The 16,054-nt window shown below is 39.2% G+C and overlaps 1 protein-coding gene across 2 annotated transcripts in view; it reads left to right on the top strand.

Annotated features, from left to right (window-relative positions):
* The window catches only part of olfm2a (olfactomedin 2a), a 69,262-nt gene that overhangs the window by 23,167 nt on the left and 30,041 nt on the right, over positions 1-16,054 (top strand). The window contains exon 1 of one of the 2 annotated variants that reach the window (XM_056752041.1): positions 13,017-13,445. The exons of the other annotated variant lie outside the window; for it this stretch is intronic. Within the exon in view, the coding sequence (XP_056608019.1) occupies positions 13,302-13,445 (144 nt within the window). The 5' untranslated portion in view covers positions 13,017-13,301. Of the gene's footprint in view, positions 1-13,016; positions 13,446-16,054 lie in introns of those variants that run through there. 2 annotated transcript variants of the gene reach the window in all.

Here is a 16,054-nt window from a genome sequence, read left to right on the forward strand (position 1 = left end):
TGTTTTAGACATGGTTAGATGCTTTATAGCGTACATTGTCGTGAACTCGCTGTATTCTTTTTGTGACGGATTTTAAATTAGCTGAAGTTCCTCTTAATATATTTAATATACGTAGTCTGTAGCCTACACAACTCAAGAATAAGAAAGTGGTTAAATGTCGGCAACAAACTTGTGTGTCAGGAGAAACGGTGAAACCCTATCTCATCAGCAATTGCTTTCTCGAATCGTTTTGTGAAGCATTAAAGCTTTTTATCTTTCAAAGACGATGTACCTAGTGGCGTTTAAAATATATCTTCTTATGTTGCTGATATTGAATATACTTAAAATCTTTAAGTTTAGGTTTCATGGGCATAAATACATAACGAGAACCTAGTGAGCTGTACCATGTCAAGTTGGATGTGCATCAAGTGAATTTTACTGATTTAATTATATAGTAAACAGGCCCCGCCTCCACTCTTGTGGGACATGCCCATGGCTGTTAGGTAGACCACCATCCAGAACAACCTGCTAGTCAACTAGCATGCTCACAAGCAAATGAAACGCACAGACACAAAGTCCTTGAGCAAGAGAGGACAAACAAAAATCCTGCATGTCACGCTTTGATGACCGCGCCATCTATCCTCTCCATTACAATAAAATTCAGCCCCCTTGTTTCGCCAGCTCATTTACCCCCTGAACTCCCTCCTCCATTCATTTATTTGTTCAATCATGAAACGGATCAATGGGCTCTACACACAATTACTGAAAGCCTCCAGTGGGACATGGACCAAGAGTTCTACAGTAGTAGTGGGATCAGTTTTACAAGTGAAGTGAAGGAAGAAACATGCTCGGCTTCTAAACCCTCAGTTATCAACGTTATATTTTTTTCAATGCCTAAACTTAATGCATTTCAATTTCTCATTACTCACTGTAGTTTTCTGTCCAACGCAACACGCTTGTCAAACTGTAACCGGAAATTATTTCCCAGAAAAGAAAGCCATAAATAGTTCTCTAAATGCCAAACTAAACACACAAATCTGTTTAAACACCGCAGCCTCTGGACACATTATTCATTTTGAAGTTATAGAAGTTTCCTCTACACTGCACTAAAAGCCTTGAATGCAGAATTACCCCCCCCCAAAGAATAATTCCCATTAAGTTGTTTTTTTCTGGGGATGTGTTCTGATTTATACATGCGTAGCTGTTGGAGTAATTATAGCGGTCCCCTCATTAAATTATATACAGTGCACATGCACATCCATAACCTGCGGAGAAGCTGCGTCTGGAAAACACGTTTGCTTGAAAAACGCTTTCTGCATTGACCCTTATTTTTACACACCACCACAGGCTGTTCGGTCTCTAAATGGCCATATGCCCACTCACAGCAGCGTAATACAAACAAAAACTGGTAAATTGCTTGGATTTGTCTTTAGTTTCTTTAGTGCTGCTTTAATGAACACTCTACAATGAATATGCTGGTTCCAATACGGTCATTCTGTGCCAAACTCTCACTAGCTTTAAGCCGTAAGAAGCAAAAAACATGTACCTTATTCTCTTCTACAACACACGATAGTGGCAATTTACATCTGGTTGCTATAATATCGAGTTCTTTCTAAGCATTTGGGAGCATAAGGAGCTTCACGGTGTGAGGAGAAAACGCTTTGAAATGAGAAATGTCCCTCGTGATGTCATCATGTTTTACACTGTTTTTCATCTAACGACTGCTTGAGTCTCTGTCCCATTTTTCAAATGTATTCCCACTCATCCTGACATACTTAAACAGAACATATGGACCCCTGTATTTTTTCTCTTCCCCTATATAGCAGTATGCCTAGAAAATGCTATTTACCTGTGATCAAAAAGTATTATGTTGGATCACATAAGGTGTCATTTCTGAAGATATATACCCAGCTGCAGTCAAACCGTTGTTGCATTATGAGATACTGAACTGTATGACGTGACTTTATTAATCGCCGAGAGGCAATTGACATTAGGGACACAAAATGCTTTAGTGACACAGAAAATAGACAACGTGAACCACATATATTCACTTGTCATCATAATGACATTTTATATTCAAGTAGGTAAGGTACTTGGAATGATGATCGTCGTCTCACTGGATACAGATGAACAGCCTCCAGCGTAAAATTTGTGGAATTGTAGTGATTGGTAGGGCACCTAATGCCATGCAGATGCGTTCGCGGCGACATAAATTCGACCTGGGGGGAAATGATGTGGCTAAAAATGCAGTAGGTCTTTGCGACTGCCTGTTTCTAGTAATATGAGAGATTGCTTTGGAGGTCACACTGGTGATTTTGGCGCCGTTCTTGGCTCTGATATAATATGGAAGCAGTTCCTGGCAGAAATGGAAAGGAACCGAGGTACAAAGGGGAAACAAACAATGCTGTTTGCAAATGAACTGAGGAAAGTTACCGAGCATGAACTGTGGATATGAAGCGAGCGCTTGCCAAAATAAAAAAACATTTAGAAAGATAAACCTGCAGAAACTTCACGATTAAATAGATAAGAGTGGCAAGATAGTCAGTGAGATAATGAGGCTTGTCTTTGTGTGGAAATGATGCTGGAGGTTTTTCACGCTTTGGTCCAGCGAGGGCTGTAATTTATAGCGTAGCTGTTCAGCAAAGTTATTTTTGCTGCATACACCATCTGATCCCGGGCCTTTGTGGATTTAAGCTGCTTACACATCTGAAGGTTCAGCCTGAATTTAAAAGCGTTGTGATATTTTATTGCTGCTACCTCACATGCTTTCTAGCATTCATGGACCTGTACATTGTAGGTTGCTGAAAGTGTCTGCTGAGGGTGCAAGCATCTTAAAGTGATAGTTCACCCAAAAGTGAGAATTATTTAATTATTTAGTGACCCTCATTCTGTTCCAAACCCGTATGACTTTGTCCTGCAGAAAACAAAAGAAGGTATTTTGAAGAACGTTGGTAACCAAACAACACTGACCCACATTGACTTCCATCGTATGGAAACAAAATCCCTGCTCATTGCTTGAAATATCTTGTGTTCAGGTTTTTGGGTTTTAGGCGACATATTAAATTATGACAATTTGTATCTTTGAAGGAACCACCCCAACACTTTTAGGATTCATTTTAGGGTGAAGCGACAAAAAACAATCTATGCCCACAATGCCATTTCCATCTCATTGCAGATGTAGCTTATGAATATTTCTATGGTTATGCCTATAATTGATTGATATTTGAAGGCCAAACAGACTTTTCAGTATAAGTTTGTCAAACCAAGTGCAGTTGGTGAAAAAATGCTTCTGGGGATGATGGGGGAGGTCAGCCCTCTTATAGCAGGTGTGAAAGAATTGAGTTCACTGGTCAGAAAGGAATCGAGTTGAACTCCCTTAGGTGTCACATGACTTCTATGGGTGAGTTTGTTCACAGCAGCCATGGTTTTGATTACATTTAGTTGCCCTGAAGTTAGCCTGCCGTGTTTCTGATCTATCTTGATTATGTGACTTATATAGGCCTGGTGTTTTTTCCATGATACATGGTTTCACAGGAGCAAGAGTTTTTGTTTCATTCTTTCTTTTTTGAGAGTATCAGTTTCTCTGTCGCCCATGGTGTATTATTGGGGTGCACAGTGATTTTTTTGGAGAGAATGACAGAATCAACACATGGCTTGATGTATTTCAAGACAATGACAACCTGTTAATAGAAGTAAGAGCATTCGTCATAAAAACAGGTCCCAGGTGCAGTGGAAAGAGCTTTAAAAAAGCTTTCAGTACTTGAGGTGGTTTTTGATTTGACTGTTCTCTCGTCTTTCTCTAAATGCTTTACGGCCGGGGTGTAAACATTGACAACCAGGACGACTTTATCATAGGTTGAGCCAATGAGAACAGTTCGAATTTGAATTGATTTCTAAAAGCCTGTTTTAATAAATTCGCTTAATTACCCAGAAATGGTCCTAACGAGGCATTATACATGATACATATTATTATCAAATATGTTTATCAAATAACTATAAATTAAATGTTTACTAGAGTTATTAGTATGAGCAGTGTGTATTATTGTCTGCATTATTTCTGCCACTAGTCAAGATCACAACTTCACTTTTTTTTGTCTTAGTATTTAGGGATGGACACGAGTACTTGGACGCGACAGCGATGATAAAACGGATGATCGTTTGGGTCTATAAATGCAATTTTCTAATAAAATTATTTTCTCTCAGTTGGATTGGTTATGCTGGCATTTTGTGACAAACTTGACGAAAATATATTCAAGTGTAAAATGTGTAGCGCCAAGCTGCGTACAAAATATACAAATCTACTAAAAGTTTGATTCGTTATTATCTTACACACCGCATGCGCAATGCAACGTGGCAAAAGCAAAAAGATCTTTTCATAGTTTTACCAACATCAATTTTCATATCAGTGTTGTAATTCAAATATTTTCATTGTCACCATGTGGTAAACGCCCCGTCCCCAATTAATCGAGTACTTGTACTCGAAATGAAATATGATCAAAAATGCCAATTAGTATACATCCAGATGTATTTGTGTAAAACTGTACACAAAAGTGAAACTAAAGCAATGTAGGTATTTACTGTATAGATGTTTCATCTAGGGCTGCAACAACTAATCGATAAAATCGATAATAATCGATAATGAAATTCTTGAATTTCATTATCGATTCGTTGGTCTGTGACGTCACTTGCGAGCTGCGCAGTTATATATCAAGCAAATCTATTTCCCTTTCAAAATTACCGTTTAAGTGTCTCCCCGTGCAGCATTAGCTGCGCAGTTTTAAAGTCAGACATGTCTCTCCATGCAGCGTGAGGTGCGCAGTTTTAAAATCAGACGTGTTTTGCATGCATCTTTTCAAGCTTTAAAGTTTAAAGGGGAGAGATGTAAATTACATAATAAAATATTATATTAGTAAAATCCAATTTGTGGTTTTTGCACTTTGCAAGGTAAATAATAGGCTTAATACCCCATTTATTTTTTCTGTTTACAGTACTTCACTACATTTGAATGACAAATATCACACTTTTCTTGGCACAAAAAAAGTATAATTCCTTGGCTGACCCTCCCCTCGCTCCCACCTTTGGGAGACCATTGTCAGTTGCTTCTAATATGACACATCTGAAACAACTCACCAGGTGTGTTAATTATGGAGACATTCACAACATTTTGGGAGAAGGCAAATGAGTTCAGTTGTGTATATTTTCTCATCTCTGATTTAGTTATTATAAGCAAAATATGTATATACATTTTTATCCAACTAATCGAATATCAACATAATCGTTAGTTGAAGCCCTAGTTTCATCGGACACACACTCATGCCAGAAGTTTAATTACGGTCTGTGTTTGTTGATCGGTCTGGCTAGTGGCTAACATTATTTTATTTAATGTGTATTAACTTATAATAATATTTCTTCATATAATAATTAAACAATTAAATTAAATAAACAATTTTGTTGAATTAAATTGTATATTAATTTTATTAAATTAACAATTTGTTGAATAAGTTGTGTAACTGTCTCATTTAAGTTAAGCCAAGTAACTATTCTTCTACAATGGCTAGACATACATTTAGCTCCAGTATGTCATATTGGGTTAGAACAACTTAAAGGTCATTTTTGGGTTCAATTAAAATGTCCACATACAAGTCAAGACATATGCAAAGCATCCACAACAAATCAAAGGTCAGCTAGACGCTGAAAAAAATCAAGTGCAATACAACGTTTTGCACCATTTAAGAAAATGCAAACCGGATCAATCCTCTAGTTGCACATTTACATTTCTCAAACCCACATCATCACCATCATCATCAAGCACACTGACATTTCCACCACCCACACCCTTTCCATCAAAGCAGCGTCCATACAGCAAAGAGCACAGATGCTGCACGTCATCCAATGAGTCATTTAAACAGACCTAACAATGACCTGTCTTACTAGTCTGTTACTTTTCTGGATGACTATTTAACTCATAAAAACATCTAGACTTGCCTTAGCAGTATTCTCAAAGGAGCAGTGACACCTAATTGCTCGGTTTTAATAAAAAATCTTCTTCGCCAGGTCTAGCAGCAAGCAGAACAATAACTTATTCGAAACACCCTCACAGATCTTCGTCGTTTAATTATTTCTGACATCTCTGCCTACCTCTACCTCAGGAAAATGCTTGCGGAAGACAAATCTGTTGTGAAGGCCCTGAGGATCAGCACAATTCCATCTGAACAAATCCTGATCTTTGGTTTAAGAAAAGATACATCCATTGACTGTGAACGCTCTCATTTATTGCTTTTTCGGCTTGTTTTTATTACAAAACACTTCATTAAAGCTAAACTGAACTGTTGAAAACATGCATTTACACAAACACAATACTTAAATACTCAGGATTCTCAGAAACCTTTTAGAAACTTAGCGACTGCTGTTTACTGATAGCAATCTTCTGTGTTCCATTAGCGACATATTCTTGGTTAATGCTGAAACAGAAGCAGTTCATTGAAAAGCACATAAAAATGACTTTGACCCCACTGGGTCATAACACTTATTCAGAGTCTTCCTAGCACATGTGCCATGTGTTACACAGCATTGGATATAGCTCTTCAGTGCTTTGTCCTTGGTGGGTATATAGTTTAACAATATAACCAAAGTGTACAAGCATGTACGTAAAGATTCAAAACGAACAACTTGTGAAGCCTGTGGGTAGGTAAAAGAGGAAGATTGACACCACAAACCACAGGTTTACTTTACTAATGTTGTTTCTCATTATTTATTATTTGCAGTCTGGGGTAATTTCTGGAAGCGCTTCTATTTTGCATAATGCATTGTTTTGCATTTGGCATGCAACATTTTTCATAACAATTGATATTATCATCATAACTAGAGTGAAAGGTTCAGATTTTTCATTTTTCAAAATGAAAGCTTTGGGTATTTCTGGGTTTAAATGGAGAAATCACAGATTTGCGTTTGCCTATGTGCTCCTGAGAGTATCAGTTTCTTTATTTTATTTAGGTTAAAAAATTTGGTAACACTTTACTTAAAGCCTCTATGTAAACTGCATTATAAAGAGTTATTAAAGGTAAAATGCATTATAATTCTTCATAATGTGTGTTGTAATGTATTATATGTAGTTGTAATGAATTATAACCAATTTAAATGTTTAGTGTAACAATGATTTGCTAAGTGTTATAATGTATTAACTGTAATAAAAATGATTAATAAGACATTACAATGCATTAAAAGGTGCATTATAATGCTTTAAATCTACTACATTTTTATAAGTCCAATTTAAACAATCTAAGTAACTTTGCAACTACGTGACAACTTACTCTCATTGGCATTTTAGTAGACTATTTTGTTGGGCTTAATGGAATAAAATGGCATGTAGTTGCAAAGTTTTTATAGGTAGTAGGACATCTATTTGGGGACCATAAGAAGGGTTTTTGAAGAGCTACATTTACTAATATTTGTTTGTTTGTACATTTGAAACACAGAATTGACTATTCCAAAGTCTATGATTAGTTACTACACCAGACATTTTAATATCGACAATTGTTTCCATGAGCCTGGAAAGCCTTAAGACAGAAAATAATAATTGTCCATTGAAAAAATAGCTCTATTTTTAGATAATTTAAGGCATTTACCAAAGACATTGTCAAGACCGAACCCCAAACTAGCCGGATGGGCGTTCAGACAGCACACATCACCTTGCAGGGTTGCCCCAATTAACAGTCCCCTCGCCCATGCTTAAGACGCCCAATTTTCCATCAGCAATTAGTCAAATTACAAGAACGGAAGAGATTTTTTCCCGTTCCCAGCACGGAACGAATGTACGGTTAGTTCAGATCATTGGGAAGGGTCAGCGTGTCGAGTCTGTGTTCGCGTTGAATGTTATTCGCGGAATTAATCTCTGTGGCTGTGGGTGTAATTGGGTCATTGAGGCGCGGAGAATGCGAACGGTGATCATTGTAATCGGTTGTGAGATGAATGTGCGCGGCATCATTAACTCAATGGGAGGCAAGGCTGTCGTCTTCTCACCTAGAGAGACAGTAAGGGATTTGGCTGGCACGCTAGAGCTCCGGTTTAAAGATCTCATTTTCTCCATGTCTACTGACTCATCGTGACATACAGCAGGACCAGTTGCAAATAGAACAGAGCGGCACAATGCTGTAGCCACTGCTCTCTATCCCTGCACAACAGCAGTGTTGAACTGTATTGGCAGAGGATGTGAGGAAAGTAAACTGCTCCGCTGCTGGGTTCTGCTTGAAATGCAGCGTGCATGTGTGAGTTTGGGTACGTGCGCTTTGAAAATGCAGTCCAGATGTCAGAAGTAATTTCTGCTGTAAATTGTGTTTTTTTTGCGGTATGTCTACTGTTTTCCGGATATTTAAATTAGGCATGCCTTAAATTTTTGATCACTTTCTACATTTGCGAACATTTGTGTGGAATACAGCTTCCAGCAATGCGTTCAACTTGATTTTCCATGTCCATAGTAAAAAAAACAGAGGTAATAGTAAAGCTTCAATGTGGTCCGTTTCATTGTGCACCAGGACTGCCGTTACCTTCCGGTCTGTATTTGTTTATCAGTGTGGCAAGTGTTTGATAATACAACTATTCATATTTTATTTAATTTGTGTTTATATTCATTTATATTATTATTTGATTTCATAATAATTGTTTTAAAAAACTATTTTATTTAATTTTGTTGTGTGTTTATTTATTTTATAAAACAATTTGTTGAATGCGTTGTGTATCTTTGTGGCATTTAAAGAAACCGAATGGTACATTGATATCTAGCGGTTGAACTTGGTATCGCAGTCTAAAGGCAAGTAAAGGTTCTTCTCCACTTCATTGCTTGTTATCAGATATAATCTACAGGCACTCTATTATTTGAGGAAGTTTAGTTCCATCCACGAACGCGCGTATGCGCAGTAACATTTGTTTATGTTGTTGCTTTATAACAATCTATACAAAAAAGCACATGTTGTCAATGTACTTTTACAGTGTTTTTTTTAAATATAGATATGCACCGATATATTGGCCAATAAACCTTATTGGGCGATAAGAGCTATTTTTCAAAGGCTATCAATCAATAGTTTAAAAACAGCCAATAATCAGGGCTGATATATCTTGTCAATCAAAAAATGAAATTTATGTGTGCTCCGTATATAGAAAATGTTTAGAAACATTGACAGTTTGATGTTCAATATAAACAGTCATTACATGAATTAATAAGATTCAGAAAGTTAAGAAATGTGGATTTAATCTTCAGAATCAGTATCAGCCGATATCACTGAATAATCGGCAATCGGAAATTTAGTATCGGTACATCTCTAGTTTCCATCCTTTCTGGGGATCCTCAGATGTGCTCACCATACATTTTTAGTCGATCAGCAATTTTACAGAAATAATTTGGAAACAGAAAAAGCAACAGAGCATACAGGTTCATTTTTAGCTTATAGTCACATCACTCATAAAATACATTTACAAAAGCTACCCCACAGCATCAAAACTCCAAACCTCTGGAACCAAAGTGCTTCATCTCACATAACAGCCTGTTCCCCACTGAGCAGCAGCTGAATAATGCTGCCAGTTTAGACATATTTATCATGAGAAAGGTAACATGAGCATAAAACAGGGAGACAGGTCAAAGCAGCTAATGGCATCCGTCATCCCTCACGCGCCACTGTCACTGCAGGTTAGCAGCACATGAGTAAATGCGTAACCAGCCTGCATCACAGCTCTAATGTTTCTCAGAACACATAAAGGGAGTGGATGTGTTCAGGGTGTCGTTACGCAGCAGGACCCAGCGCCGGCAGTGGCGGGTTGCATTATTTAGCGTGGTTTGTGCAGGAGTTAAGTGCTGGCAGTAAGAACCGAGACGACCGTTTGTTGTTCAGGGTGGTCGCTGTGTGGCACAGGCTCTCGGGGACCCCTGTTGTTCAAATCCCAAATGACCAAAGCGCTTTCTATCCGTACTTATCTGTATGCAACAGCTGCAGTATAAACCTGACCGACATTTATATGAGCTATGTATGTGTCAACATGAAATGTTGCGTGATGCTATGAAAATGGGTTTATTCAGGGCTTGTTGGTTTAGAAAACAACGGCTTTTGTATGCGCAGTTTGCAAACTGACAGAACGCTGAATATTTAATGTGATATTTGACAAACGCTGCGTGCAAGAGCAGGTGATGTAAAACGCTTAGAAGGCAGCGTATGTGGCCTTGGATGTCTCGCGTTTAAAGAAGCGTCCAGCAGGTGCATTTATTATGGTACAGGTTCTTGAATAGTTTAGGAGTGTCCTTGGAAAAGGTTTTGGGTACGTTTAGGAACCACGCTAGATCTTTACTGCCATCTGCAGGTGAACACAGGCGTTGCGCTTTGCAGCTAAGGTTAATTTAAACAGTGTGAACTGATTAAAAATGCCCTTTAAACCAGGATCCCTGAAGGCAAAGACTACAATGTTATTTTGAGTAGATGTGTACCACAGAGTACCTTTGCAAAGGAACGTGTGTATGTCTGCACACATCTGCTTGCATTGCTTGCCTGTGTATGTGCGTGTCGGTGTTAGCGTGCAAGAATATGAGTAAGATCATTAATGAGGACGTGAATGTCTCGGACAGAAATAGCAGAATGAGAGGCCCGGAGGGCAGGAGGAGAGAAATTGCAGTGGCAAGCCGGCTGCAGCATGTAAGACATTAGCCACGAACCTCCATATTCAGTCCCAGTCTAATCAAAATCATGATTTGGATTTGTCGGAATGCGTCTGTTATTATTTTGATTATTTTACCCCATCAATCACAACATCTTTATATGTGCTGCAGTATTGACATAGCACTACAGCAGGTTGCTAATTGTTGGACAGCAGCACCATCTAGTGGTCATCTGTAGAAATGACCTGCCAAGCGGCTTAGAACAGATCAAGCTACTTTAAAATGCAAAACCTCATTACCACAAACAATCATTTTAAAATGTATTCAATACCTAGAAGGACTTTTGTGTTTTACTTACATGATTAAAGAACGCGAAGTCCTCCGATTCCAAAATCAATTCTCAGTCTCCATTTAATGAGTCTATCTAAAGAAGGCCTGTTGTGCCAGTGAGGATACTGATAAGTGCTAAATACATTTAACAGTCTGGAGACTCAAATTATTCCATTTCCAAAGGTGCTTCAGATGAACTGTTAGCATCTCTGTATTGTTTAAAATCTGTTTTCACACACCCTGGTGAAAACAGTGTGAAAATACATGAATCAGATGGATGATAATGACTCATTTGCTTCAAAAGCAACAACAGAGAGATACAATAATCAGGGTCCTTCAAATTAATGAGTGTTGTGCTTTTTCGCCTCTATGATTTATTGTGTAGATGATATGTTATATGTGTTACTTTTTAAGTCATTTATTTGAGGTTTGTTTGATTTTTTAAACTAAATTACATGATTCTTTTTTTAAAATATGTTTTTTTTACTTTTTTATATATAAATTATATTTTAGGTTGTTTCTCACACTTCGCTTTCATTCTGGCCTCTGGAAAAAAACGGTTTGATCAACGATCTCAGATTGATCTTTTGACAATCTATTTTAGTGTTTGCATTTTATTGTGTTGTAATTGTGCTAATTTCTGTGGTTAAACAGCGCTAGATAAAAAAAATATTTTCAAAGCCTAAAACGCTAGCCCATCTATAAAACAGATAGTCCTACACCAAGGAATCAACATAGTTGTTTAGAACTATGCTCAAAATAGGAACTTTCATTATATTTAGCATTATTATACCATACCATTACATTACCGTAAAATAGATGTTTGCCTGTTACAGTCTGAAGATTGTAAACCCTACTATATACTCTGTTTTTGATGTCAACCAATTTGCATATTTATAAAATAAATTCCTTGAAATTCCAGAGGAATTAAAATATAGTGGCTCAGGTGATTGGCTTGAAAACAGCTACCTAGAGAACAGTTTGTGTACCTCCTGACGGATCTAAGCCAGCTGAGGACTACAATGGATTTCCAGATGTTAATATACAAAAAACAGCCATGTTGAAAGAGCCGAGCTATGCTGCTTACACTTTTTGTGGTAACCAATTTAAAAATGGCATTAATGGAAGAAAAGTATTTTAAAATACAAGTACTGGGATATTTTAACAGAGTTGCATTACTCGCATACAAACACATGATGGCAGTGTTGTGCTGGATCAGGAAGATTAAGGTGACATGCATCAGGCGATCTGAGACCTCAAAGGGTCTGGGACAGATGTCACTTTTGATCAATCGTTATGGTAGCTATGACAATCTCAAATCACTTTCAGCCTGTCTAAACACTGAGTGAAAACACCAGTTGTGAGCTAAAGAACCTGTGCAGACACAACAGGACTGCTTATTTACAAACAAAAAAACTTAAAATGACACAGTTCTCCCATATTCTGTTGCTGGAGATGCGAAACGTCTTCCACTCGATTCATCTCTTTAATAATGTGACTTATATCGCTTCGGGGTGAAGATGATGGGAAAGAGAGAAAGTGGCCTGCATGGCTGAGCTGCTGATGGACTGCAGTCAGCTCTGGTTAGTGCCGAGCACCAGTCCTGTGCTTGTCTGCATTCAGATTTCCCATTATGTTTTGATTAAGGAAGTGTCACATGCACATGGGATTGATGAGCTGTCGGGGAAGCTGCCGACTGGAACGCCTCATCGTCTTCCTCATTAAACACTCCGGGAGCACAGCTCTTCTTCCTCACGCACACATAAACAAACACGCACACATGGAGAGAGAGAGAGATCCCAATTTAGCCGCCTCTGTGCAGTTGTGAGGAAAGACAGACCCTTCAAACAGCTACTGCTTCAAACAGCCGATTGTTCCACGAAGATCTGGGATTCAGTGTCTACCCTTCCTCTGATTTTTTTGTGCTTGCCAGAGAGAAGTGGCACGGGGGAGCCAGAGGAGAGGAAGACGAAGGAATGGATGTGGAACGAGACTGGAGAGAGGCAGGGGCGGGGAGGAGGAAGAGCGAGAAATAAAGAGAGAGATAGAGCGGCAGCCAATGCGCAGGGCTGCATCTTGAAAGAGCAAGTGGAGAGAGAGAGCGAGGGAGGGTGAACATTGCCAGTTGCTCCCAGGCTGAAGAAAAGTGTGCGCGTCGTGCACTGCTGTGATGCCGTTGGATCCGAGCAGCTGGCGGGTGTGAGCCGGTTTTGAGATTCCCAGTGTGCACGTGCGGCCGTTCGCTGGAGGAGGAGGGCGCATCAGGTCCGTGTCCGTTCTCGCGTGCTGCATCTGGTCCCCGGTGCAAGGGAGTGTGGGGGGGCACTAGGGCCAGGCGGTCGGCCGGGGGGACGACATGAGCGTTCCGCTCCTGAAGATTGGCGCGGTGCTCAGCACCATGGCCATGGTCACTAACTGGATGTCCCAGACGTTGCCCTCACTGGTGGGACTCAACGGAACCACCATCTCCCGCGCAGGCACCTCGGAAAGGATCGTCAGCGTGCGTAACCCTTCACTTTCTTCCCTTCTCATTTAATCTGTCTGTTTGTCTTGCTGCATGCGTGTTTGTTTTTCTGAATGAGCTAGGAGCTCAGTGTTTAAGAGCAGTTGCAGGCAGGATTTTCAGGCCAGCAAATTGAATGGGTGTCTGGCTGCAGGGGACGCTTGCAGAGGAATTGATGGCTGCTGTGGTTGAGTGATTCTCAGTAGGAGATGATAGACGGGGAAGTTTCACCCAGCGAGATTCATAGCTCTAGTGAGGATATCCTCAGCTTGGCAAGCAGAGCAGAAGAAGAGTTAAGAGCCTTAAGACTGATGCTCAGGTCAGGAGCGAGGCGGAGAGGTAAGATTGTGTCTTTGAGGCAGTGAGGTGGTGACTCGTCTGACTGATGTTACAGAGAAATGCAGGGACTTTAATAACTCTCTTCTGAGGATTTCTCCTTCACACCCCCTCAGACCTTTTTTAAATCAACTCCACTGAACCTCTTGGTTGGAACCGTGCACTTTGTCTCTGTCCGTAACAGAATTAAAGAAGTGTCTTGTGGGAGAAAGGCCCAGTCTCTGGCACGATCAAGTTACCAACGATCAAATTGTAATATATATTTGTATAAAGATGAATGAGGATGATTTAAGCAAAACCCTGGAGCTGCAAACATTGTAAAACGCTAAATGGATGTTAAATGTGTGCTGGCTTCAATTTCAGCCTCTCAGTTCTGCCAGTGTGTGAATCATTTCACTTTCAAGCACCAGCGTATGTTGTGTTTTTGATGGTGATCGCTGGCCGAAATAAAGGCTTCTTATAACTAACTAGACCTTCTTGGTCAACCAGCATTGAGTTGTTGGTTAACAGCAAGTCTGGCTAAGATCTGCACCAAAGCAAAAGAACAGCGTAAACAATCACCTCTTCTAAAGGTCTTGTGTGTGTGAGCGCACTGTGTGTATTATGTGAGCGTTACTCAAAGATGGAACCAGGTGCGAGTAGGTGGAAGGGGGTGGATGGGGGGATGCGTTTTCAGTCAATTTTCTGGATCATTTATGTTGAGAGATTGCCTGGGGTCTCGGCTGTGTAGTATATGAGCATCTGCCCCTAAATGAGAGCTCTGCTCGGCACAGCTTATGGCCAGGGCCGACACTCCATCTGGATGAAGGAGGAGACGCTGTAGGGGTCGGTCTGGAAGCCCTCACTAACGTCCATCTGTCTAGAAGAGACGTCTTCAGAAACTGTCTATCACAGCTTTCTGTAACACATTCACACTCGCTTTCAAAGACTGTTACTACTCCGCACCACAGGGTAGAAGCTTTATGGATTTACTCCACACCTCTCTACAATACAAGCTGCTTTCCTGCAGAGCAGTTTGAACCTCTCTACAGTCAATTCCAACAACACCCGTAAAAAGTTTGCTTTTATCCACCCATGTGATAATTAACACCCAATGGTCACGCCACCGGATAGCCCGCTTTAGGAATGTGCAAAAATCGACTAGTCAGTGTGCTGTCTGAAGATGCCTGGTTTAATAAGGTTAGTTTGATGTTAACAGCATTTACAAAAAACATGAGGGTCTGCAATGGAATGAATTAGTCTTAGGATTCTAATACAGTTTTTATAAAGTGTTGGCATACCATAAACACACAGCCTGTGCAGGGTGTGTAAATTCAGCGACACATAGGCCAAAGTGTATCTGATTGTTGCATGACTTTCTTGTTCTAAAGATATACAAAACTCGTTTTTTAAGGAAGTATATAAAGAAACCTGTGTTCAAAACTTTCTCCTTAACGTGATCTACAGTGGTAAGCTTATATAATGATAATATATTGAGCTTTCAGGAGCTTTAAGGTACACATTTTTATGCTACAGTGGGTTCATTACGTAATACATTTTAACATCTTGTACAAAATTGTCATTACATTATAAAAATTATTGCATTACGAGCACACAATTTTATTTCATTGAGAAAATTATTATATTAGACATTTTTTTGCATTAATAACATTATATTTATTACATTATGTGGTGTTATTACATTATAAGCTGTTACAATATATTTTGACTTCGAACTATGTAATATAACCCAAAATTTTAGGTTTCTCACAGAGCAGGCGAACGTTACAGATTGCCTCACTTAGCTAATATGCTAAATACAAAATAATAGTAGAATTTTACCCAAACATAACCACCAAAGGTTTACCTTGTCTTTTTGGTTAGACAGCATGGGGGGGACCTGTTGAAATTGGATAACACTGTATATTAACAAGCTGCAAATGTAAAAATGTATTTCTTAGAAAATGTTGCAAAATTGTTCTTGACATTTATATATCTAGCTGAAGTGGTACCCACTATAGCTAGTTGGCATGAACCAAAACCCACTGTCTTTCTGGAACTCCCACGTCTCTCATTTGAAAACCAGTCACTTTAAAACATCGCCTCACTTTACCTAAAGGAAAAACCAAGGGGAAATTAGCATACTGTAGATAAAGACAATCATCTTTAATCTATCCTCGAGTGAGGACTTGGTTTTTAAATTTAAGTGATATAACACAGATGTTACTCTCATACTTGGGAAAGATGTATTCTTTCTAATAAGTGTGAAGCCATCCAAAGCATTCTGACTT

This window comes from Triplophysa dalaica, chromosome 7, assembly GCF_015846415.1.
Source record: "Triplophysa dalaica isolate WHDGS20190420 chromosome 7, ASM1584641v1, whole genome shotgun sequence".
Classification (NCBI taxonomy): domain Eukaryota; kingdom Metazoa; phylum Chordata; class Actinopteri; order Cypriniformes; family Nemacheilidae; genus Triplophysa; species Triplophysa dalaica.